This window comes from Salmo salar, chromosome 17 (assembly GCF_965601325.2).
Source record: "Salmo salar chromosome 17, fSalSal1, whole genome shotgun sequence".
Classification (NCBI taxonomy): domain Eukaryota; kingdom Metazoa; phylum Chordata; class Actinopteri; order Salmoniformes; family Salmonidae; genus Salmo; species Salmo salar.
In genome coordinates this window covers 60596162-60623188 of record NC_138307.1, presented here as the reverse complement: position 1 = coordinate 60623188, position 27027 = coordinate 60596162, and the positions used below count along the sequence as shown (strand labels likewise).

The 27027-nt window shown below is 43.9% G+C and overlaps 1 protein-coding gene across 2 annotated transcripts in view; it reads right to left on the bottom strand.

The window, feature by feature from the left end:
• Nucleotides 1-2342: 2342 nt before the first annotated feature.
• Nucleotides 2343-27027, bottom strand: part of pawr (PRKC, apoptosis, WT1, regulator) — an 82577-nt gene continuing 57892 nt past the window's right edge. The window contains exons 4-7 of one of the 2 annotated variants that reach the window (XM_082963989.1): nt 21144-21178; nt 16747-16861; nt 15267-15371; nt 2343-5686 (exon numbers count right to left, since the gene is read on the bottom strand). In XM_082963989.1, coding sequence (XP_082820115.1) covers nt 5600-5686; nt 15267-15371; nt 16747-16861; nt 21144-21178 — 342 coding nt within the window. In that variant the 3' untranslated portion in view covers nt 2343-5599. The remainder of the gene's footprint in view (nt 5687-15266; nt 15372-16746; nt 16862-21143; nt 21179-27027) is intronic. The other variant, XM_014153426.3, reaches the window with a different exon arrangement.

Sequence of the window (27027 nt, the reverse complement as noted above, 5' to 3'; positions counted from 1 at the left end):
ACCATTAAATCCATTATTAAAAATGGAAAGAATATGGCACCACAACAAACCTGCCAAGAGAGGGCCGCCCACCAAAACTCATGGACCAGACAAGGAGGGCATTAATAGGGGAGTTAATAAAGAGACCAAAGATAACCCTGAAGGAGCTGCAAAGATCCACTGCGGAGATTGGAGTATCTGTCTTAAGTTGTACACTCCGCAGAGCTGAGCTTTATGGAAGAGTGCTCCAACTTGAAGGAGTTGGAGCAGTATTGCCTTGAAGAATGGGGAAAAATCCAAGTGGCTAGATGTGCCAAGCTTATAAAGACAAAGGTGGCTCTACAAAGTATTGACTTTTGGGGGGGGGGATAGTTACGCAAGCTCAAGTTCAGTTTTTTTGTCTTATTTCTTGTTTGTTTCACAAGAAAAAATATTTTGCATCTTCACAGTGGTAGGCATGTTGTGTAAATCAAATGATACAAACCCCCAAAAAATCTATTTCAATAACAGGTTGTAAAGTTAAAAAAAATGGAAAAATGACAATGGGGGTGAATACTTTTGCGGTCACTGTATAGGTGTAATGGCCGTCATATGCAGTATATTCTATCATTTTGAAATGCTTGCAGAGTATTATAAATCACATTACATACTGTATCAGAAATATAATACTACAGCAATAACATAACTTACTATAAGCCTAATCAAAGTACACAAACACCAAGAATGTGTGATTTACACCAAACCATATCTCAGTCATTGCTATGGTAACAGTTGTGGGAAAATGAAAGTATGAGAATCTATCGCACTATGAATCATACAGTCGTAGGAGTTCTGAGGTGAATGAAATGCCTTTGGTCTGTCAATGGTTTATGTTGCTTATTGGTCTGAAAATGGCGCCTTTCCTCCTTATTGACTTTTACAGGGCATTTCTGAAAGGGCAGCACAGCGCGTGGCCCTAGTGTGTTGAGGGAAATGTATGCGTCTTGTGTTTTTCCACCTCCCCCTCTCTCTGACATGGTGTTGTTTGCGTTTCAGAGCGTTGGTGTGGAGAGCGCGATTCGAAAAATCCCTCACTAGTCTAGTAGCAAGCCACAGAGGTCCATCAGGCTTCCACAAATGCCAAAGCTATTAATCTGTGTTACAAAAGACTCGATGCAGAATGTATCCTAATTTTGATGCGAGTGCAACATGTGGGAGATCTCGTAGGTTCCATATCAGTGGAATAGGATCTACTGGTTACGAATGGTTTTAGAGAAATGTTACCTTAGTCCAAACAAAATGCCATATGGGCAATTGTTTTTTATTCTTTAAGGAGGCATTTTTCTGAGCAGATGGTTCCAAACCAGCCAGCCAATTCAAGGGAGACAAAATAACCCACATATATTCTCTCCCGCCATCTCTCTCCCCGACCCCTGCCATCCTCAGCTGGGTGAGTGGTTCCTTGCACCAGAGATCCCAGAGATGGAGCAGATTGGCTCTGAGGACCAAGAGCAAGAAACCGCTGATAATGAAATATGGCCTCCTTCAAGAAACAAGATAAGGGTTGTTTTTTTTTTTTCTCCAATGACTATCAGTTCCACAGGATCAAATGCATTTCGGTGTACACGATGTGGCCATTCCATCCATATCAACTAGCCTCCAGGCCTCATCTCAGTGAAGATCTTTAAGGTCTTCACTGAAGAAAAAAAAGCCACCTCTGTTACATTTCAGATCTAAAAAAAAAAGTTATTTTACTAAAGGTAAAATTATATCTGATAACGCTGCAGTCCCGTACTTTCGTTAGTGCCGTTAGAGCTTTGATGAGAGCCCAACTGTGACGTGTACCAGTAAGAATAATAATTACATTGATTTAGCATGAACAAAACCTACATACCTCCATTTTCCAAACATGTCCCCCTGAGGCTATGTGGTGGTGAGGGCCTTTCAGAGGGCTGGTTAAGGAACAGATGAGGGGGTTTAAATGAAGCTACAGGTAGTGGGTTGTAACTCAGTTAATGCTAGTTTTACTAAGCAGAGGAGAAACAGTCAAGACTGTCAAGTTTGTGAATAACAAGACGGGAAAAAAGACAAAACGGGGTTAAAAGGAGATTATTTCACAAACTACCGGAAGGAGGAGGAATGAATATCTCTCAAGGTGAGGGAGACTAATTAACTTGGATGGCATTGCTATATTAGTCCAGCGTCGATGTGGCGTCGCCAGGGATGGGTGGTCCCTCTCCAGTCAGACTGCGAGGTGATTGGCGATGATGAATAACCATGGTCGGGGAGCACACAACTGAACCCCCGCTGTATGTTACATTACCAGCTCAGTGACATCGTATCATCACATCAAATTAGCCTTAATAAACACTAACGAGTCGACAGAGAGATAATCAAACTTTTATTAAATGGCTTCATTTTCTGTACATGCATAATGTAGAGAGAACGAGGTGTGTGTGTCCCTTACAGAAAAAACAAGTCACATGAAGTTCATGTGACATGTAAAACAACATGTGATAACATGTGAAATAAATGTGACAACTTGGGAAGCAAAATGTCAAAGTGACACCATTAAACTACACTTGACAACATTTGAGTAAATGTGACAATAATGGGGAGGCAAAACTAACATGAAACTACGTGAAACTAGCATGAAACTACGTGACATTTGAGCTAGACAAAAACCTTCAGGGGACCATGACACAACTTCCCAAGAATGTGCTAAAAACATCCTGGGGGACATCCTTGGAACAAACCGGGAACTAGATAAAACCTCCAGGGGACCATGACACAATATCCCAGGAATGTGCTAAAAACATCCTGGGGGGGACATCCTTGGAACAAACCGGGAACTAGATAAAACCTCCAGGGGACCATGACAACATTCCAAGAACGTCCTAACAACGTCCTTGGGGACATCCCTGGGACAAAACTGAAACTAAACAAAAACCTCCAGGGGACCACGACAACATCCCAATAAAGTCATTGAGGAACATGTTAGGATGTTTGTAAGATGTTCTCAAGACCTTTGTTTTACCATTCATCAGGACGTAACATGATGATAATTAAAGTAAATGCATGGTATGGGGGTTTTAAAGTAAGTAGTACGCTGTTCAACTAAAAAAGTAAAATCTTTACTCAATGTGAATATCATTACATTTGACATGATCACTTAGTAGTTAAGTACTGGCTTTTCAATATGAGGCCACCTGGGATTTAAACTAACATCGTCTGGATATCTGGTAAACTGATCTTTCTGTTGTGCCACAAACTCTGTAGCATTCCCCTACACCTCTGCCCTTACCAAAAGAGTACCAGCTACACTGCTATTTTACTTATCAGTTAATCTGACTATTCTCTCATCGTTTAATTCATTTACTTATTGCAGCAATTTGAGGGTTTTCTGTACAGTTGTCTAATGTTTGTGGGGCATATTATTCTGTTTTAACATTACTCCTAAATCACGCCGATAAATATGTACTTTTAACAAAGCTGAGATTTACTTTGAAGTCCAAAGTGTAAGGATATATCAGAATGCCAATGAACGAAGAGGTTGTGAGTTGAAATCCTCGGTGAGGACATGTGGAATAATAATGACTGTATAAACAAACATAAACAACGTCATCATGCATATCAAAGTGTGCCAAATGAGGGAGTTGAAAACATTATGTTAAAAGCAATGTGTGTGCATTCTAACAAATCTGTTTTATTAGCAGGGCATCGCCTGTGAAATCTCAAGTGAAAAATATCCCCCAAAAAAGATTCACATTTGAATCAAAATGTGAAAGGTTAATGTGAAACTACACGTGAAATATCATCATGTGAAGTGTTCCAAAAACACACGGTTTCACGTGTTTTTTCTGTAAGGGTTGTGTGTGTGTGTCTACCGGTAAGAGAGGTTTCTATATCGAGATGTACCCCAGTAATGTCTAAAACCTAAAATCTTTACCACCCAGTGGGCTTTACAGAGTACATGATGCAAGAGCCACACATTTGTTTCAGCACATAATGGGCCCCTGTATGTAATGCAATGATCTAAATACAGCTGGGTAAAGTAATAGATCTTCTCACAACCACATCACTGTCTTGAGAAATCAAAAAGTATGTTCCTTCAGTTGATTTGGTTATCATACAACAAAATGCACTGCAGTAGCTTACTCTATAAATCTTGCTCACTATATACCAAGAGCAGCTACACCTATCAATATTGCAAACAGAACAAGCTGTAAACGCTTGAGTTACAGATGCAAAACGCATTTCGAAAGATTCCACATGTATTTCTACTGGGGTGTAACCTCAAGACCTCTCCCCATCAACAATACTATAATATTTCATTTTCAACATTGAAATGGCTATAAAGCATAGAATTAATGAAAACAAATTGCTTGCTTTTTATGATTTATAATGGGGATATTTATATTTGAATGACTTCAGGTTGAAAATATACCACCTGGGTTTAAATCAGGGCATCAATTGGGTATGGCAGGGTATGGCAGTCATCATATCCTAGCTCAATACCAACAATATAAAATAGGCTACTAAAATCATTCCAATCCCCATTAAAAGGCAATAGCAGTTTAGCGTATTACGGCTGGAGTCAATTTAGCTTGTTTTTGTTCTCCGAATACCATTTTAGAGTTTTTAAATTGTGTAGAAATGCAGTAAATAAAGCTTCAACTTTATCCCACCACCCATGTCACTGGCATACCCTAAGTTTATCTGAAACGACCCCAGTGATTAAAATGTACCAAGTATAAATCGGAACAAGAGAGTAAAAGCGGCATCGACATGAACAGAAAAAGCACCAGGCTTTTTTTTTATCCCCTTGGGGAAATGGAACTAATGGATTTCCAAAAAAGACTTCCGTAACGTGCAAGGCATTATGCCCACTTTGGCTGATGGTAGCAGGGATTTTGTCTTGAATTTGGTCTAAATGACATAGGCTCCATCACAGAGCCAGTTGTTTCACGTGCAGATGGAGACCAGGTTTTAGTGCTGAGATGGATAATATGGTCACTGGGCTGACAATGCATTTACACTGTAATGATGCAGATAAACAGAAGCACAGAGAGCCGGTTGCACATAACCTAGGCAAGCATTATATACCCTGGTCGACAGATCATTAGAGTCAAAATGTCCAAGACCTCTTTTAGTTCCTAAAACAAACAAAACATCCCTCATGTGCTCGGTGATGCACCACATACATTCAATTTCCTTTTCCTTTTTAAGATTCATCAAAAAGAACAACAAATCTAAATGGCCTATGTACAAGAGATTTACATTAAATATACCATCACAGAACCTCATTTAGACACCCCATTGGATCTAAATAGAACTAGAGCTCTCAGTGGCTTCAGTTTCCCCTCAGAACTGAATAAAAACATCCTTAGGGAGGAAGCTAAAAGGTGCGTATATGACACAAAGGCTCTAAAAGCTACTTTTAAATGTCCTCTTCCACCCAGCGACAACAACAGAGACACCACTGACACAGACAAAGGACATGCTGCTGCTGGACTTGGACCGAGGGTGGAAAGGGAAGGGTGGGTGAGAGCAGGGGGTGTAAGGCCTTGGGAGGGGCACTCCGTTGGAGGGAGGGGTGGTTTGTTCTTTTTGGAAGTGGGGATCCGTGGCCCGTTGGGTTCTACCTCGTCAGCTGGCCCACCACCTTCAGGAGAGTTTTGTTCTCCTGCTTCAGCTGCTCGTTCTCATCCTCAATGTCGTCAAGGTCCTGCAAAACAAAAACAAAGGCGACAGCTCCACTTCAGCTTGATCTAAAGGAAGTCATATACCATCATTATGCAAGATCTGCCTTATTTTTACCTCAGAGGAGTTAGCTTGTCAGTTTAGAGAAAGATGAGAGAGTGAGAGGTGGAACGAAGAGTTTCACCTCCCGGGTCTCTCTTCAGCAGAATTGCCTTGATAATAACGAATTAAACTTGAACAGCTCCAATTAGACACAAATGAGGAGCCCCATTGCCATGACGCCCTCTCATCAAAGCAGTGATCTAAAAGTGACACTTCTCATTTTCGGCTTCCTCCATCACTGGCGGCACTTCGACAGGCGACCGTCAGGATTAGCTAAGCCGCACTTGTCGGAAACTTAAAAAGCAAGGTAGTCTGCGAATCAAACTCTGGAGGTCACAGAGCCACAGACATGGTGTGGCTACAGAACAGCTCACTGTCTGAGCTCTGACACAAGGGGAGAAAAGCAGTCTCATTTCGCATCTGACAGCTGCTAGATTCACTCGATAGCCATGACATTGTTTTTCTGGCCTCCGGCATACCATTTGAACATTTTAAGTTACAACCGACTAATAACTTTATTCACATTTCATTTAATCACCCAAAATAGATTATATCCACATGTACTTCAACTTGCATGCACCTGCTTGAGCCTGTATTCTATGTAGCCAATACCCAGAGTCAGATGTCTTCCAGGGTCATATTATCTGCCAGCACCTCAGCCTTATCCAAGCCTTCCCTACAAAACAAACTTTGCTAGTGAGTCACAGTTCAATCTTCAAGCGACGCGAGAAAGAGACGCCACACTGGATCTGTTCCTTATCTCCTGCCTTCCCATCAGGCCTTGCAGTAACCTCTCCGAGGGACATTTCTGATCACTATCGCCCCGGCGAGTGTTCCCACAGGGATGCTGCCTCTTATGAGGTCCTGTTCATGTGATGCTATCAGGGCTCTCTGATCCAACAGTTATACGGCCTCCTCCACATGGCCAGATGGCTCATAGGCCTGTAGACTGCAGTGGCTATCTTAAGGAAGAAATGTAAAGATAATAAAGACAGCCAGGCATAGAGGACACTTGCAAGTTCCTGAAATGTGCAAAATCAACACTGACCAGCAACTGTAGACTCAGGGCTTGTTTGCATTGGGGGGCCTCCTGCTGGGTTTCCCAATGCCAAAAACATTGCCAAAACCTGTGACCCAGATAATGTGAGCAAGGGTCATGCGATGGGGAGAGTTTGTTGATGGTCTCGGAGTGCTGGGAACACTGGACCACTGGCCCAAGACTGTAGACACAGGAAACAGAAACTCTGACCTCGGATTAAAACAGCAGCAAAGAGATCCGCTGTTGAGGTTTCTTCTCAATATTCAATGTTAGGAGCTAGACAATGATATATGAAACCTTCAAAGTGAGTGAATGCGATTTTTTTTTTTTTTTAAATACAAAATAACAACCGGGAGAAATGCTGAGGAATGTGTTTCACTGTATACAGTGTGGGTCTACAGTAGGTATGGAGACAGGGGGTGGGGTATTTGCCTCTCTGTATACAGTGTGGGTCTACAGTAGGTATGGAGACAGGGGGTGGGGTATTTGCCTCTCTGTATACAGTGTGGGTCTACAGTAGGTATGGAGACAGGGGGTGGGGTATTTGCCTCTCTATACAGTGTGGGTCTACAGTAGGTATGGAGACAGGGGGTGGGGTATTTGCCTCTCTATACAGTGTGGGTCTACAGTAGGTATGGAGACAGGTGGTGGGGTATTTGCCTCTCTATACAGTGTGGGTCTACAGTAGGTATGGAGACAGGGGGTGGGGTATTTGCCTCTGTATACAGTGTGGGTCTACAGTAGGTATGGAGACAGGGGGTGGGGTATTTGCCTCTCTATACAGTGTGGGTCTACAGTAGGTATGGAGACAGGGGGTGGGGTATTTGCCTCTCTATACAGTGTGGGTCTACAGTAGGTATGGAGACAGGTGGTGGGGTATTTGCCTCTCTGTATACAGTGTGGGTCTACAGTAGGTATGGAGACAGGTGGTGGGGTATTTGCCTCTCTATACAGTGTGGGTCTACAGTAGGTATGGAGACAGGGTGTGGAGTATTTGCCTCTCTGTATACAGTGTGGGTCTACAGTAGGTATGGAGACAGGGTGTGGAGTATTTGCCTCTCTGTATACAGTGTGGGTCTACAGTAGGTATGGAGACAGGGGGTGGGGTATTTGCCTCTCTATACAGTGTGGGTCTACAGTAGGTATGGAGACAGGGGGTGGGGTATTTGCCTCTCTGTATACAGTGTGGGTCTACAGTAGGTATGGAGACAGGTGGTGGGGTATTTGCCTCTCTATACAGTGTGGGTCTACAGTAGGTATGGAGACAGGGTGTGGAGTATTTGCCTCTCTGTATACAGTGTGGGTCTACAGTAGGTATGGAGACAGGGGGTGGAGTATTTGCCTCTCTGTATACAGTGTGGGTCTACAGTAGGTATGGAGACAGGGGGTGGGGTATTTGCCTCTCTATACAGTGTGGGTCTACAGTAGGTATGGAGACAGGTGGTGGGGTATTTGCCTCTCTATACAGTGTGGGTCTACAGTAGGTATGGAGACAGGTGGTGGGGTATTTGCCTCTCTATACAGTGTTGGTCTACAGTAGGTATGGAGACAGGGGGTGGGGTATTTGCCTCTCTGTATACAGTGTGGGTCTACAGTAGGTATGGAGACAGGGGGTGGGGTATTTGCCTCTCTGTATACAGTGTGGGTCTACAGTAGGTATGGAGACAGGGGGTGGGGTATTTGCCTCTCTATACAGTGTGGGTCTACAGTAGGTATGGAGACAGGGGGTGGGGTATTTGCCTCTGTATACAGTGTGGGTCTACAGTAGGTATGGAGACAGGTGGTGGGGTATTTGCCTCTCTGTATACAGTGTGGGTCTACAGTAGGTATGGAGACAGGGGGTGGGGTATTTGCCTCTCTATACAGTGTGGGTCTACAGTAGGTATGGAGACAGGGGGTGGGGTATTTGCCTCTCTATACAGTGTGGGTCTACAGTAGGTATGGAGACAGGGTGTGGGGTATTTGCCTCTCTATACAGTGTGGGTCTACAGTAGGTATGGAGACAGGGGGTGGGGTATTTGCCTCTATATAGTGTGGGTCTACTGTAGGTATGGAGACAGGGGGTGGGGTATTTGCCTCTCTATACAGTGTGGGTCTACAATAGGTATGGAGACAGGGGGTGGGGTATTTGCCTCTCTATACAGTGTGGGTCTACAGTAGGTATGGAGACAGGGGGTGGGGTATTTGCCTCGCTATACTGTGTGGGTCTACAGTAGGTATGGAGACAGGTGGTGGGGTATTTGCCTCTCTATACAGTGTGGGTCTACAGTAGGTATGGAGACAGGTGGTGGGGTATTTGCCTCTCTATACAGTGTGGGTCTACAGTAGGTATGGAGACAGGGGGTGGGGTATTTGCCTCTCTATACAGTGTGGGTCTACAGTAGGTATGGAGACAGGGGGTGGGGTATTTGCCTCGCTATACTGTGTGGGTCTACAGTAGGTATGGAGACAGGTGGTGGGGTATTTGCCTCTCTATACAGTGTGGGTCTACAGTAGGTATGGAGACAGGTGGTGGGGTATTTGCCTCTCTATACAGTGTGGGTCTACAGTAGGTATGGAGACAGGGGGTGGGGTATTTGCCTCTCTATACAGTGTGGGTCTACAGTAGGTATGGAGACAGGGGGTGGGGTATTTGCCTCGGTGGGGCTCGTATACAGTGTGGGTCTACAGTAGGTATGGAGACAGGGGGTGGGGTATTTGCCTCTCTGTATACAGTGTGGGTCTACAGTAGGTATGGAGACAGGGGGTGGGGTATTTGCCTCTCTGTATACAGTGTGGGTCTACAGTAGGTATGGAGACAGGGGGTGGGGTATTTGCCTCTCTGTATACAGTGTGGGTCTACAGTAGGTATGGAGACAGGGGGTGGGGTATTTGCCTCTCGGTATACAGTGTGGGTCTACAGTAGGTATGGAGACAGGGGGTGGGGTATTTGCCTCTCTGTATACAGTGTGGGTCTACAGTAGGTATGGAGACAAGTGGTGGGGTATTTGCCTCTCTGTATACAGTGTGGGTCTACAGTAGGTATGGAGACAGGGGGTGGGGTATTTGCCTCTCTATACAGTGTGGGTCTACAGTAGGTATGGAGACAGGGGGTGGGGTATTTGCCTCTGTATACAGTGTGGGTCTACTGTAGGTATGGAGACAGGGGGTGGGGTATTTGCCTCTCTATACAGTGTGGGTCTACAATAGGTATGGAGACAGGGGGTGGGGTATTTGCCTCTCTATACAGTGTGGGTCTACAGTAGGTATGGAGACAGGGGGTGGGGTATTTGCCTCGCTATACTGTGTGGGTCTACAGTAGGTATGGAGACAGGTGGTGGGGTATTTGCCTCTCTATACAGTGTGGGTCTACAGTAGGTATGGAGACAGGTGGTGGGGTATTTGCCTCTCTATACAGTGTGGGTCTACAGTAGGTATGGAGACAGGGGGTGGGGTATTTGCCTCTCTATACAGTGTGGGTCTACAGTAGGTATGGAGACAGGGGGTGGGGTATTTGCCTCGCTATACTGTGTGGGTCTACAGTAGGTATGGAGACAGGTGGTGGGGTATTTGCCTCTCTATACAGTGTGGGTCTACAGTAGGTATGGAGACAGGTGGTGGGGTATTTGCCTCTCTATACAGTGTGGGTCTACAGTAGGTATGGAGACAGGGGGTGGGGTATTTGCCTCTCTATACAGTGTGGGTCTACAGTAGGTATGGAGACAGGGGGTGGGGTATTTGCCTCTGTATACAGTGTGGGTCTACAGTAGGTATGGAGACAGGGGGTGGGGTATTTGCCTCTCTGTATACAGTGTGGGTCTACAGTAGGTATGGAGACAGGTGGTGGGGTATTTGCCTCTCTGTATACAGTGTGGGTCTACAGTAGGTATGGAGACAGGGGGTGGGGTATTTGCCTCTCTGTATACAGTGTGGGTCTACAGTAGGTATGGAGACAGGGGGTGGGGTATTTGCCTCTCTGTATACAGTGTGGGTCTACAGTAGGTATGGAGACAGGGGGTGGGGTATTTGCCTCTCTGTATACAGTGTGGGTCTACAGTAGGTATGGAGACAGGGGGTGGGGTATTTGCCTCTCGGTATACAGTGTGGGTCTACAGTAGGTATGGAGACAGGGGGTGGGGTATTTGCCTCTCTGTATACAGTGTGGGTCTACAGTAGGTATGGAGACAAGTGGTGGGGTATTTGCCTCTCTGTATACAGTGTGGGTCTACAGTAGGTATGGAGACAGGGGGTGGGGTATTTGCCTCTCTATACAGTGTGGGTCTACAGTAGGTATGGAGACAGGGGGTGGGGTATTTGCCTCTGTATACAGTGTGGGTCTACAGTAGGTATGGAGACAGGGGGTGGGGTATTTGCCTCTCTGTATACAGTGTGGGTCTACAGTAGGTATGGAGACAGGGGGTGGGGTATTTGCCTCTCTATACAGTGTGGGTCTACAGTAGGTATGGAGACAGGGGGTGGGGTATTTGCCTCTATACAGTGTGGGTCTACAGTAGGTATGGAGACAGGGGGTGGGGTATTTGCCTCTCTGTATACAGTGTGGGTCTACAGTAGGTATGGAGACAGGGGGTGGGGTATTTGCCTCTCTATACAGTGTGGGTCTACAGTAGGTATGGAGACAGGGGGTGGGGTATTTGCCTCTGTATACAGTGTGGGTCTACAGTAGGTATGGAGACAGGGGGTGGGGTATTTGCCTCTCCGTATACAGTGTGGGTCTACAGTAGGTATGGAGACAGGTGGTGGGGTATTTGCCTCTCTATACAGTGTGGGTCTACAGTAGGTATGGAGACAGGTGGTGGGGTATTTGCCTCTCTATACAGTGTGGGTCTACAGTAGGTATGGAGACAGGGGGTGGGGTATTTGCCTCTCTGTATACAGTGTGGGTCTACAGTAGGTATGGAGACAGGGGGTGGGGTATTTGCCTCTATACAGTGTGGGTCTACAGTAGGTATGGAGACAGGGGGTGGGGTATTTGCCTCTCTATACAGTGTGGGTCTACAGTAGGTATGGAGACAGGTGGTGGGGTATTTGCCTCTCTATACAGTGTGGGTCTACAGTAGGTATGGAGACAGGGGGTGGGGTATTTGCCTCTCTATACAGTGTGGGTCTACAGTAGGTATGGAGACAGGGGGTGGGGTATTTGCCTCTATACAGTGTGGGTCTACAGTAGGTATGGAGACAGGGGGTGGGGTATTTGCCTCTCTATACAGTGTGGGTCTACAGTAGGTATGGAGACAGGGTGTGGGGTATTTGCCTCTCTATACAGTGTGGGTCTACAGTAGGTATGGAGACAGGGGGTGGGGTATTTGCCTCTCTATACAGTGTGGGTCTACAGTAGGTATGGAGACAGGGGGTGGGGTATTTGCCTCTCTATACAGTGTGGGTCTACAGTAGGTATGGAGACAGGGGGTGGAGTATTTGCCTCTCTATACAGTGTGGGTCTACAGTAGATATGGAGACAGGGGGTGGGGTATTTGCCTCTGTATACAGTGTGGGTCTACAGTAGGTATGGAGACAGGGGGTGGGGTATTTGCCTCTGTATACAGTGTGGGTCTACAGTAGGTATGGAGACAGGGGGTGGGGTATTTGCCTCTCTATACAGTGTGGGTCTACAGTAGGTATGGAGACAGGGGGTGGGGTATTTGCCTCTCTATACAGTGTGGGTCTACAGTAGGTATGGAGACAGGGGGTGGGGTATTTGCCTCTGTATACAGTGTGGGTCTACAGTAGGTATGGAGACAGGTGGTGGGGTATTTGCCTCTCTGTATACAGTGTGGGTCTACAGTAGGTATGGAGACAGGTGGTGGGGTATTTGCCTCTCTGTATACAGTGTGGGTCTACAGTAGGTATGGAGACAGGTGGTGGGGTATTTGCCTCTCTATACAGTGTGGGTCTACAGTAGGTATGGAGACAGGGGGTGGGGCCTGTAGGCTGTCACAGATCTGACTCCCTGGTGCCAATGAGAAGCAATGTAATTGGTCTCTAGAGAAAGAGGCACATGACACAGCTGTCTCTTTACATTCAGAGTCTGTGGATTTAGCCTAATGCATGGACTACTAAATGGTTACATAACATTCAGGAGCGGATAGGAGTGGAAATGTAGTAACTCTTGACTAATGATGAATTAATTACAGGCGGATAACCCTAGTGGTTATAAGTCACGTTACATATCAGGGGATGATTGAAATCAGACTCGTACTCCACACTACAAAGGGTTTCTCTTAACCACAGCGTGTAGGATGTTGATTGGCTTAAGCACTCTTGACTTATAGCAGGGGCCTAGTGTTTTCTTCAGACTAGATCCGATAAACTCTCTGTCAGGGAAGTGAAAATGTCATGTTTTGAAAAGGGCAGCTGTTTTAAGTCAGGAGGCACACAGTGAAACTCAAAAGTTTTTTCTCCAAACTGCCATGGGGTGCAGGGGAGTTAAACTGAAGAGCTCTGCACCTCGAACGGGTCTGCATATCGTTTACTTCAGGCTCTGTAGACCAGAATCGGATGGGGTTACGACCCGTGCGGTTGACAATGAGTTTAAAATGTTGATAAAACACCAATCAGATCCAGTTCAGAGGTTGGGGTACGGGAGATAAAGAGAGAACATGAGAAAATGACTTTTTTGGGGGGTGCCTGTGCGAGTGTTAATCCTTGCAAGCGCTGGATAATTGTAATCTTCTGCTTATCCGAGAAGCAGCTTTACAATATCAAGCTGATTGCCTGCAGATAGCGACGTGGTAATTTGGCAATCGGTTCTATTTAGTCCTCGGCTTCACTCAAGACAGCTGTGAGAGACTGAATAGCTCCAAGTTTCCTCTGCAGTGCACAGTTACTAAAATTGACAAGCTTTCAACTGACAATTAAGAAAAACTATGATAAGATTAAAGTTGCAGTATGTAACTTTTTGGGTGACCTGACCAAATTCACATAGAAATGTGTGTTATAGATCAGTAATTCTCATTGAAAGCAAGTCAAAAAAGTGGTAGATCTTTTCTACGTGTGCTATTTATATGCTTCCCTTAAGTTACAATTTTTTCTTTCAGTTTTGTACACCAGCTTTAAACAACTGAAAATACAATATTGGGTTATGGAAAATATATTTCCCAGCTGTTTAAATGGTACAATGATTCTCTACACTATACTTGCCAGTTGCCACAAACTGAAATTAAGTGAACGATAAGAATATTTGCTACCAGGAAATTGTGGAGTTATTTCAGCATAGTGCATCTTGAACTGTGGCAGTTAGACGTGGCAAGACAGAGTTGTCCATAAAAGGATTACTGGCAAAAAAACAACACATAGGTATACATTACTATACCTGTGTTCTAGACTAGAAGGGCACCATACATTATCATTTAAGTAGCATACTATTCATTTATAATACAATTGAGAGCAGAATTGAGAGCATCCTGTCGGGCTGTATCACCGCCTGGTACAGCAACTACACTGCCCACAACCGCAAGGCTCTCCAGAGGGTGGTGCGGTCTGCACAACGCATCACCGGGGGCAAACTACTTGCCCTCCAGGACACCTACAGCACCCGATGTCACAGGAAGGCCAAAAAGATCATCAAGGACAACAACCACCCGAGCCACTGCCTGTTCACCCCGCAACCATCCAGAAGGCGAGGTCAGTACAGGTGCTTCAAAGCTGGGACCGAGAGACTGAAAAACAGCTTCTATCTCAAGGCCGTCAGATTGTTAAACAGCCATCTCTAACACAGGGAGGCTGCTGCTTACATACAGACTTGAAATCATTGGCCACTTTAATAATGTTTACATATCTTGCATTACTCCTCTCATATGTATATACTGTATTTTATACCATCTATTGCATCTTGCCTATGCCGCTCGGTCATCACTCATCCATATCTTTATATTCTTATTCCATTCCTTACTTAGATTTGTGTGTATTAGGTAATTGTTGTGGAATTGTTAAATTACATGTTAGATATTGCTGCACTGTCGGAACTAGAAGCACAAAGATATCGCTACACTCGCAATAACATCTGCTAACCATGTGTATGTGACCAATAAAATGTGATTTGAATAATTGTGAAAGTAGATCTAGCCTTGTTGCTCTAACATCTGTATAGTAACCTCTTCAAAATACCTTAAACTCTCAGTGCCTTAGAGGCTGCCCACACTAGCCCATCTCTACCCTCTCAACCCTAGGTGCCGCCCACCCCCCCCGCCCCCTCTCCCCCAACCGGAGCGTCCCCACCCCACTCTAGCCCAACTCTACCCTGTCAACCCTGGTTGATCCTCCCGAACAATCTAGCCCAACTCTACCCTGTCAACCCTGGGTGACCGTCTCCAACACTCCCCAGCCTAGCCACTCTCTACCCTCGGTGACCCTCTCCAACAATCTACCCCACCTCTACCCTGTCAACCCTGGTTGAACCTCTCCAACACTCCCCAGCCTAGCCCAACTCTACCCTCTCAACCCTGGGCGAACCCTCTCCAACACTCACTCTATTCAGCAAGTCAATCTCCTCCTTCAGCTTTCCAATCAGGTCGTCTTTATCCTGGTGGGCTTTCAGCAGCTGCCCGTTCTCCTGCCTCTGTTTGGCCAGCTCCTGAGGAAGAAGGGGCAAAGAGCTCTGTTAACGTTAGAACACATACTGCAGCACTTCGGTATGGTCCACACACACAGACAGGGACAGAGCGAGAACAAATATAGAAGCCTCAGCCATGTGGACATATGGTCACGTTTCAAGATGATATTTACGCTGCGAAATGAAGGCTCGCCAGGAATCTGCTTCTCCAACTTAACTTTGTTTTTACTACAGATAAGCGTGAACGGGTTTCCATGGAAACCCATATAGCAGCGAGAAAACATCAAAACAATGTAGCATGATGTCCATACCGTGGTGACCATAAATCTTCAGGTCGCGGAAGATAAATGTTATTTTATGGAGGGTTACCCGAGTTACATGGGTAAGTGAAGCTTCAAAGTAATACTTTCATTATCATGATGAATGACACTACAATGCGATACTCAAAGCAATCAAGGACGCTGCACATTTGTCAAGGTTGCATAATGCTATGAAATCTACTGCATTTAAACAAGCCAGAGACCAGCGACAGAACTTGCTGAAATCAATACAAAACTAAAGTGCACCGACTGCTCTCTCGAACTCGCCAGTGATAAGCAAACTCTCAATTTACAGGTGTGGTGGCAAGTGAAAGAAGTAGTTTTTCTTTTATAAATGGACTGGACCGGGATGACATTTGAGAATCTAAAAAGTGATTGAGAGGGAGTACAGAGTGTTTCATAAGAACAGGGTGATGGGGAAGAGAAATCTCCCCCTCTCTCTAACTCCAGTAAAAAACATTCTCTGACTGAACACAGAGGAGTTATTGCAGACAGGAATATAGGAAGGGCTACATCTGATTGAAGACGAACAGCGAGGCCAGACTGGGCATCCGCTCAAACGACTCAGAGAGGAATTCATCTGTTAAAAAGAAATCCTCAAGATTTATCAGGATGCTGATAGATGCTTTAAAAACAGTTATAGCAGCAGGGCCTGGGGAGAGGAGACCTATCAAAGTCTCTCTGCCCCTGTGACAGATGGACAGAGAGACAAACACAGGGCTCTCAGGAAACGTGAGATGGATATAGACAGAGAAATAGCAGTAGACAGGAAGGTTAACAAATACCAACAATAAAATGTCAAATGTGCCAAGAAGCATAACAGTCATTCTGAAATAATCAACTAAAACATGTCGTATTTTAATATTTCAAACATCACAGTCACATTATAAACATTGGATAGTGATGATGGATAGGCCTGTGTAGAAATACAGTTGTCAACTAGTGAACGATAGGCCTAATGCGGAACCTTCCCCCACAGCTATGCTTGCACTAATCCAATGCGTTCAATGCATGAGGGGGAGTGACCGATTGCACACTTCTGGGGGGAATGGTAGAGCAAGCCTAATTTTGAGTACCTTTTCCAGTTCCTCCATCCTCCTCTCCAGTCCTCCGGCGTTGCCGTGGCGGTTGCCGTGGCGGTGTCGACTGTTCCCCCCCGCCTCCTCCTCAGAACCAGGACCCCCAGAGCTGCTGCCACAACAACACACATCAATACTTCTGACCAACACCAATGTCCATGCTTTCAACAATGACTCATATCCATAATAGAACTGGGTACGGTACACGTGCACAACGCGCGTGCACACAAACCTGTAGTTTGTGAAGTAAATCCAATAAGGAACGTATAAACCTTTTGAAAGTTCCCTGACATTCAAAAGCATCACATAAAAACTGAAAAGCTGTTGTAGTATATGACTCAGAGCCTGTTGAACGCACAATACAGCTCTAATGGTCAGACTTAAGTGTGAAGCGAACAAGTATTTATACCTTTTATCCCATTAGAACATAAAAGCTGTCAGAGTTCTATCATCTCGAAGGGCGAGGAATGGATTCTGAATATGAGGCAATTTCAATATGACCATCTTGAATGCTGAGATGTGTAAAGAGCGCCCTGCATAAATCCACTTCATGTCATTAGCAAACAAAGCGTCCCTATTCATCGGCTAGTGAAAAGAGGTGCTCCGGGGTCCTTGGTCTGCTAGTGAGGAACATAAACAGCTCTCTCCCCTTTCTCTCTCGTTCTCGCTCTTCTCTGAGAGAAGACTCTCGAGGGCAGCGAGGGGAATATTGGAACTTATTTCCTGGCGGTTTTATTTCAATAATTACCGACGTGGAAGTCTTGGAATGAGTTGCGCTCCTCATATTTACTCATGCGGATTGTGCCCGGTCCAATAACTCTCTCCTGGAATCAAATTATTGGGCAGCCTCTGGGCTTCGCCTCATTGCTTAAGAGGGTTGTCTGCATATTTCTCAAAAAGGACCACAAAAAAAAGAAAAAAAGGGAAGCTTCTGGAATTGCTACAGAAAAGCATAATATTCCATTGTATACCACCTGTAGAAGTGTGTTCAGGCTGCTACCTACTGGGCATTCAATAGACCAGTTAAGTTAAGAGTGATACCAGTCTCTTGGAGGAGTACAGTATGTCTGCATTACAGGAAAGCAAACTTCAATATTTCTTAAACGGGGTTGAATACCTACTTATGCTGAGCAGTAAATAAATATACTTTTCTGAGACTACACAAGCTCCCTAAGAAGCAGAAATAGCAAAAATCAGACCCATCTCCCCTTCCATCTCTTTTATTTAGACAGGAAGCTCCACCACTCATAATACAAACACTCAGGTAGTACTGCAGTTTTTTGGGGCTATTTGACATTTACTTCCTCAGTAACTCAGAGGCTGAGCCCACAGAAATAATTTTCACTCACTCTTTTCAGAACTGAAGAGTGTTGTGCCCATTGCTTTTGATGATAGAGAGAAAGTCCTTGAAATGCTCTCCATGGCACTTGCCTACGCCAAGTGAATGAAATGTTTTTGGCTGAATGTCTTCGAGGCCACTCCGCCCTTGTAGATGCAAACACACAAACTCTACATCCCTCTGTCTTTAGGGCTTGCAGCATCTGCCAGGCACCCAGTCTAAACGGCCATGCCCTCAGTGCTAATCACCCCACTCTGGTCCATTAGCGCCCCGCAGAGAGTGCACGGGAGACAGGCAGAGGCAATGATCCACACCTGGAGGTCTCAGCAGGTGGGGGTTGGAGAGGAGAGGCAGAGCCAATAACAGAGTGGTAACCCAATGGCCACACACAACAAGCACTGAGATGCCTGGTGTGGTCTGCTAGCAGAGCCCAGGGGAACAGAGAAGGCCCATCCATCTTAAAGTCATAAGCCATCTCCAAAGACCGACAACCAGCAACAGGCTGATCGCTATAATAGCCCATATCGACCATAGTGATAGTGTAGTGAGAGAGGATGGTGTGAATGCATTAGCAGCCTGTTGTATAGTTTCGTTGGAGTTCACAGAGACAGGGTTGTCCAATATTTCCACCATCTTGTGGCGCCCACCTGGCAGCCACTCGGCTCCACAACACCGGACCATCAGTCAGTGGAGGCCAGCCAATCACAGGAGGACATCATTACTGGGCCAGATTGGGAGCGTTAGCCGGTGAACTGGGCCGGGATCACACAGAACTTAACAATTTGATGGCGATTGTCCTTATACAAATAGTGGAAAAGAATGTCCAAATGGTGGTTGGGAATTTAGCAGTGTGGTGTCCAGCAAAACTGAGGTGTCAATGGCTATGGCTTTGGACATTTAACAGTGTAGCAAGAAGATAAATTGAGGTGTCAATGGCCACCTCATAAGCAAGAAATATACTGACTTGGTGTGGATTAATTGACTCTTGTATGCTCCGATAAGTCAATCATATTAAAACCTCTTACAGCCCTTTAGGGATAGGGGGCAGTATTGACAATTTCGGAAAAAAATGTTCCGATATTAAACTGCCTCCTACTCAAACTCAGAAGCTAGGATATACATATTATTAGTAGATTTGGATAGAAAACCCTCTGAAGTTTCTAAAACAGTTTGAATGATGTCTGTGAGTATAACAGAAGTCATATGGCAAGCAAAAACCTGAGAGAAATCCTACCAGGAAGTGGACATCTGGATGCATGGGCTCTCTTCAAGTCATTTCCTATTGAACACACAGTGACGTAGTAATAATTGTGCACTTCCTAAGGCTTCCACTAGATATCAACAGTCTTTAGAAAGTTGTTTGAGGCGTCTACGATGAACAGAGACCGAATGAGAAGGCTGGGAAGTTGGTCACCCAGGAAAGGACATCACTTCATTGGTGCGCATTCACGAGAGAGGTAGCTCTGTTCCAAAACGTTTTTCAAGACACAGGAACCGTCCGGTTGAAATATTACTGAATCTTCACGTTCTAAAGGCCCTAAAGATTGATATTTTACAACGTTTGACATGTTTGAATGAACGTAAATACAACTTAAATTTTTTTTTTTTTTTAACTTTTCGTCGTGACATTGTCCGCGCTTCCTACATTTGGAGTAGCTGAACGCGTGAACAACAAGGAGATATTTGGACATAAATTATGGAGTTTATCGAACAAAACAACATTTATTGTGGACCTGGGATTCCTGGAAGTGCCTTCTGATGAAGATCATCAAAGGTAAGGGAATATTTCTAATGCAATTTATGATTTTAGATGACTCCAAAATGGCGGCTATCTGTATTGCCTAGTGTATTTTTCTGAGCTCAGTACTCAGATTATTGCAGAGTGCTTTCCTCGTGAAGCTTTTTTGAAATCTTTCACAGCATGAGCATAAAGGCAATGTTCATCTATAATTCTTTGAATGACAGTTTAATATTTTATCAACGTTTATGACAAGTATTTTTGTAAATTGTGGTGCCGATTCACCGGCAGTATTTGAGGGAAAATATTTTCTGAACGTCACGCGCCAATGTAAAATGCTGTTTTTATATATAAATATGAACTTTATCGAACAAAAAATGCATGTATTGTGTAACATGATATCCTAGGAGTGTCATCTGATGAAGATCGTCAAAGGTTAGTGCTTCATTTAGCTGTGTTTTGGGTATTTGTGATGCATGTAGTTGCTTTGAAAATGGCTGTGTGGTTATTTGTGTCGATGTACTCTCCTAACATAATCTAATGTTTTGCTTTCGCTGTAAAGCCTTTTTGAAATCGGACAACGTGGTTCGATTCAGGAGAAGTGTATCTATAAAATGGTGTAAAATAGTCCTATGTTTGAGAAATAGAAATTATTAGATTTGTGGTTTTGAATATGGCGCTCTGATTTTTCACTGGCTATTGTCAAACTCAATCCCGCTAACGGGATTGGTGTCGTAACAGGTTTTAAGTGTGTGGTATAAAGAGGATGTAAGCTGTAATCAGCAACAACTCTTTCCGACCTTGATTGAACTTCAATTTCTTATCGAGACATCGGATCGGCTTGCTATGCCCTCATGTCACGTCAACGTTGCATTGCCTGCAAACTTGTCGAACGATAGTCTGAACAAAATGTACACGCCTGTTGTTGGCGTACAGTCAACTACTAGAGCAGGTTTTCCCAAACTCGGCCCTGGGGCCCCCCCTGGGTACACAGCTGATTCAAATAATCAAAGCTTACTTGAATTAGGGTGGGCCTCAGGACCGAGGTTGGGAAACCCTGTACTAGAGGACACCCGGTGAGTTAAGCTGTGCTGATGCAATGAAATCAAACTGGAACTAGATGTTCTGAGGACATTTTCAATTGTGAAAATTCAAAATCTATTTAAGTACATGCAAGGTCATCTGCTATGGTAATTAATGACCTAAACTGCTTCATGGTCTTCCAGGTTCTTTGTTTCTTCACTTATCAGCACCTTCACTCCCACCATACCAGACACAATAATATTCTCAACAGAAGTAATAGAGAAGGTTTCTCACCTCTGGTGGTGGCCACTCCCGGATCTTGGAGTATCCTAGGAAAACAAAGGACAACCATGTTAGAGGAAGGGAATACTCAGACAACAAAGGGCCAGGGTTCTTTTGGACAGTTTATTACATACTGGTGGGTTATGTCAGGCGGAGGGCCATTTCTAATTGCTAAGAAATACAAGAACAAAGGCAAGGGAAGACTATCATACACACCAGACGCGGATATGTTTGTTAGGATGAATACTCTATGTGCCTGAGGAAAATTATGATCTGTAGCTTGAGTTATGAAACGGTTTAGTCAGCATTTTTGTATTCAACACCTGTGTCCAGATTGTGAAATGCACTGAGGAGACTCAAAATAATCAGCAAGAAAAGCTCGTCACTGCCTGACAGAAAGCCCACCTTTCCTGATTAATCTGCCTTGGGTGAGCACGCACACACACACACGATTGTGTGCAACACAAAGACACGACAACAAAATAGCATTGCGTCAACATCAGAAGAAAGTCATCAGGAGTAGCTACTACAGAGAGCCTGTAGGTTGTGTATAAACCTTCTTGAACCTCTGCTGCTGAACTGACAGATAGCTCCGCTGAATCTTAATAGCTTACCGGTCACCACACAGCCTCCAGTTGTACCATGCATACAATCTGTTGTGTAACGCGAGCTGCACACGTTAATCATTTTTCCCAATCCACTATAATCTTAGAGTTAAAGGTCCATACATCGGCGATGCCCCCACTGATCCCCTATGGTACAAAAATATCTCAATTTCAGAAAGAAGTCAGGACCAGAGATGCATACACACTACGGATGGATATCTATTCCTCCCCTCAGGCCCTGAACAGTGCAACTCCTCTGGTGCTTTTGAGGGTCTCTGCCTCTCCTCGATCAGAGAGTGTGGTTTAGTTGGTGCCGGATCTTAGTCCCTACTGTAGCTGTCTCCCTGACAGCAGAACCAGAGAGGCCTCTTAATAAATGCTGTAAGAACTTCAAAGGAAATCACACTTACTTAGAGGCTTTAGGACTTCAAAGACATAAGATGTAGCTTTCTCGCTATAGAGAATTGAATAACTTTGTATGGTACAGAACTTCCATAGAGCACTTCAAATGCTTGTCTAAATGCAGATCTGTAAGTGTAGTGTGTAAAGTACTATGGTTTATGAATTGGTACAGTTGTTCCTAGATGCTCTGGCTTTCTATACATACAGTTGAAGTCGGAAGTTTACATACACTTAGGTTGGAGTCATTAAAACTTGTTTTTCAACCACTCCACAAATTTCTTGTTAACAAACTATGGTTTTGGCAAGTCGGTTAGGACATCTACTTTGTGCATGACACAAGTAATTGTTACTGAGGAAGGCACAGTGATGCAAAAACATTGGTAAATACCCATTAAATTGCTGGGAGATTATACATGGAGTGTGCAACTTTCTTTATTTTGACAGTTTATAAGTAATTCTTCCAACAATTGTTTACAGACAGATTATTTCACCTTTAATTCACTGTATCACAATTCCAGTAGGTCAGAAGTTTACATACACTAAGTTGACTGCGCCTTTAAACAGCTTGGAAAATTCCAAAAAATGATGTCATGGCCTTAGAAGCTTCTGATAGGCTAATTGACATCATTTGAGTCAATTGGAAGTGTACCTGTGGATGTATTTCAAGGCCTACCTTCAAACTCAGTGCCTCTTTGCTTGACATCATGGGAAAATCAAAAGAAATCAGCCAAGACCTCAGAAAAATACATTGTAGACCTCCACAAGTCTGGTTCATCATTGGGAGTAATTGCCAAACGCCTGGAGGTACCACATTCATCTGTACAAACTATAGTTTGCAAGTATAATCACCATGTGATCACGCTGCCGTCATACCGCTCAGGAAAGAGACGCATTCTGTCTCCTAGAGATGAACGTACTTTGGTGCGAAAAGTGCAAATCAATCCCAGAACAATAGGAAAGGACCTTGTGAAGATGCTGGGGGAAACAGGTACAAAAGTATCTATATCCACAGTAAAACGAGTCCTATATTGACGTAACCTGAAAGGCCGCTCAGCAAGGAAGAAGCCACTGCTCCAAAACCGCCATAAAAAAGGCAGACTACAGTTTGCAACTGCACATGGGGACAAAGATTGTACTTTTTGGAGAAATGTCCTCTGGTTTGATGAAACAAAAATAGAACTGTTTGGCCATAATGACCATCGTTATGTTTGGAGGAAAAAGGGGGAGGCTTGCAAGCCGAAGAACACCATCCTTAACAGTGAAGCACGGGGGTGGCAGCATCATGTTGTGGGGGTGCTTTGCAGCAGGAGGGACTGGTGCACTTCACAAAATAGATGGCATCATGAGGAAGGAAAATTATGTGGATATATATTGAAGCAACATCTCAAGACATCAGTCAGGAAGTTAAAGCTTGGTCACAAATGGGTCTTCCAAATGGACAATGACCCCAAGCATACTTCCAAAGTTGTGGCAAAATGGCTTAAAGGACAAAAAAGTAAAGGTATTGGAGTGGCCATCACAAAGCCCTGACCTCAATCCTATAGAACATTTGTGGGCAGAACTGAAAAAGAGTGTTTCGAGCAAGGAGGCCTACAAACCGGACTCAATTACACCAGCTCTGTCAGGAGGAATGGGCCAGAAATTCACCCAACTTATTGTGAGAAGCTTGTGAAAGGCTATTCGAAACGTTTGACCCAAGTTAAACAATTTAAAGGCAATGCTGCCAAATACTGAGTGTATGTAAACTTCTGACCCAATGGGAATGTGATGGAATAAATAAAAGCTGAAATAAATAATTCTCTCTACTATTACTCTGACATTTCAGATTCTTAAAATAGTGGTGATCCTAACTGACCTAAGACAGGGAATTTTTACTAGGATTAAATGTCAGGAATTGTGAAAAACTGAGTTTAAATGTATTTGGCTAAGGTGTATGTGAACTTCCGACTTCAACTGTATATACCACACACACATACATTCAAAAGTTTGGGGTCACTTAGAAATTGTTTTTGAAAGAAAAGCACATTTTTTGTCCATTAAAATAACATCAGATTGATCCGAAATACAATGTAGACATTGTTAATGTGGCAAATAACTATTGTAGCTGTAAATGGCAGATTTTTTTATGGAATAGCTACATAGGCATCCAGAGGCCCATTATCAGCAACCAATACTCCTGTGTTCCAATGGCACGTTGTGTCAGCTAGTCCAAGTTTATAATTTTAAAAGGCTAATTGATCGTTAGAAAAGCCTTTTGCAATTATGTTAGCACAGCTGAAAACTGTTGTTTTGATTAAAGAAGTAATAAAACTGGCCTAGAAGGCCAGCATCCCTGAGTCGCCTCTTCACTGTTGACGTTGAGAGTGGTGTTCTGCGGGTACTATTTAATGAAGCTGCCAGTTGAGGACTTGTGAGGCATCGGTTTCTCAAACTAGCCACTCTAATGTACTTGTCCTCTTGCTCAGTTGTGCACCCGGGGAGGTTAATTGCTTAATTAATTTAGGAACCACACCTTTGTGGAAGCACCTGCTTTCAATATACAGTACTTTGTATTCCTCATTTACTCAAGTGTTTCCTTTATTTTGGCAGTTGTCTGTATATTTCCATAGTGGTAAGTTCAAATCAGATCCAAAGGTTAGTTAACATAGCAAATGTTTTCCTATAAACCCTGGGATTTATAAACACACGATCAAGAGAGCAGTAGATTACAGCAGCTCTCGCATGTTGTGGTGCACAATGTTCAAATAGATATTTGACTAGATAAAACAAGATGTACTTTATTGTCCATTAACTTGCAGAGAACGGAAATGTCTTCATGCTCACAACCCAACATGCATGCATACCTGAATGTGTCTTAATCTGGCGTGTATAAAACACACAAGGGTTACACAACCATAAATGTGAGTGTCTGTCAGCCCTATCATGGAGCTGTGTGCAGCTCTGAACAACTCCCATGAATACCAAGGGTGTCAAGGACTCTAAGGCCTGTCTGGGTGTTCAGTAGAGAGTTGTGTGAGAGAGAAACACGACGCTGCTGCTGCGTGCCACGTTGAAAAAAATGACTTGTTTTCAGATATTCACAGTTTGCATTCATCACATTAACAGTCCACCGTGCGGCGGTTGCTTCCCAGTGTGTTGTCTTGCATCCCGGGCTGGGAGTTGCTGAGACAAGGTTAATGCAATTTAAGAGAGGATACTTCACAGTGCTGCATTATGGGGCTGCGCGGCTCTATTTGTCATGCTTAAAACCTCTTAAGGATCTCTACAGACCGGTGTCCCACCTTCGGGATGGTTGAGCTAATGTGCGCTAATGTGATTAGCATGACGTTGTAAGTAACAGAACATTTCCCAGGACATAGACATATCTGATATGGGCAGAAAGCTTACATTCTTGTTATTCTAACTGCACTGTCCAATACAGTAGCTATTGCAGTGAAAGAATACCATGCTATTGTTTGAGGAGAGTACACAAATATGAACTTGAAAATGTATGAATAAACCAATTAGGCACATTTGGGCAGTCTTGATACAACATTTTGAATAGATATGCAATAGTTCATTGGATTGCTCTAAAACTTTGCACATACACTGCTGCCATCTAGTAGCCAAAGTCTAAAAATTGCACCAGGGCTACAATAATTCACTATGGCCTTTATTTTGCATTTCAAAGATACAAAAAAAAAACGCATTCTTTTACCAGCTCTAATGCGTTATATTCTCCTACATTAATTTCACATTTCCAAACTTCAAAGTGTTTCCTTTCAAATGGTATCAAGAATATGCATATCCTTGTTTCAGGTCCTGAGCTACAGGCAGTTAGATTTTGGTATGTCATTTGAGCCAAAAATTGAACAAAAGGGGCGGATCCTTAATTAACAGCCTCTGCTGCAGCCCTAAGAGCCACTATCACAGAGAACTGACAGGCCTCAGGAAAGCCTCGGAAACAACACTATGAATAAGCTGTATTCATGTTACATTTCCAGCTCTTATGTTAAGTTTTTTTGGTTTCAACACTCATATAGAAGTCAATACAAACAGAAATCCATGAGCATACAACATATTCATGGATAACAGTAACAAAATACACAAACAACAGGAAAAGAAATCAATTTAAAAAAAAATCAATAATGTCCTGTTGTCTTAAAGTGACTCATTAATCAATGAGCAGAAACATGGGATTGGTGACGTCATGTACCTTTCTGTTCTAGACTTTGGTATAGTCAGTTTGTTTTGGCTGCGGGTGTTCCTGCCTCCGGTCAGGGGGTAGCCAGTCTCTCAATTTAGATTGTAGGATGCTGACAGCGAAGTCAGTGCAGAGTTGTGTCTTTCATGAAGCTGGGGTAGGGACAGCTGGCGTTCTTTTGTTTTCATAGGTATACATATGACGGAAGAAAGAGATTTACAATGGGATCTTAGTAGAAAACAATCAAACTGAAAAATACCTCTATGTTGCATCGACAGGAGGCAGTGTGTGTGTGCATGTTTGTCTGTCTAAGATACACAAATCACATGGGATTTAGAGTATGTTACCTATAAAAACCTTTTGGGGGGGGATGACCCCCTTTCAAACAGTCCCATTTTTACCACATTTGTGCCAGGGTAAACCATTTATATATCCTGTGCACATGCCGGCACCGGTGACAGTGGGAGTAGGGGTTCCTGAGTGGCGTAGCGGTCTAAGGCACTGCATCTCAGTGCTAGAAGTGACACTACAGACACGGGCGGCGCACAATTGGCCCAACGTCATCCGGGTTTGGCCGGTGTAGGCCGTCATTGTAAATAAGAATTTGTTCTTAACTGACTTGCTTAGTTATATATATATAAAATATATATATATATATATATATAAAATATATATATATATATATATAAAATATATATATATAAAA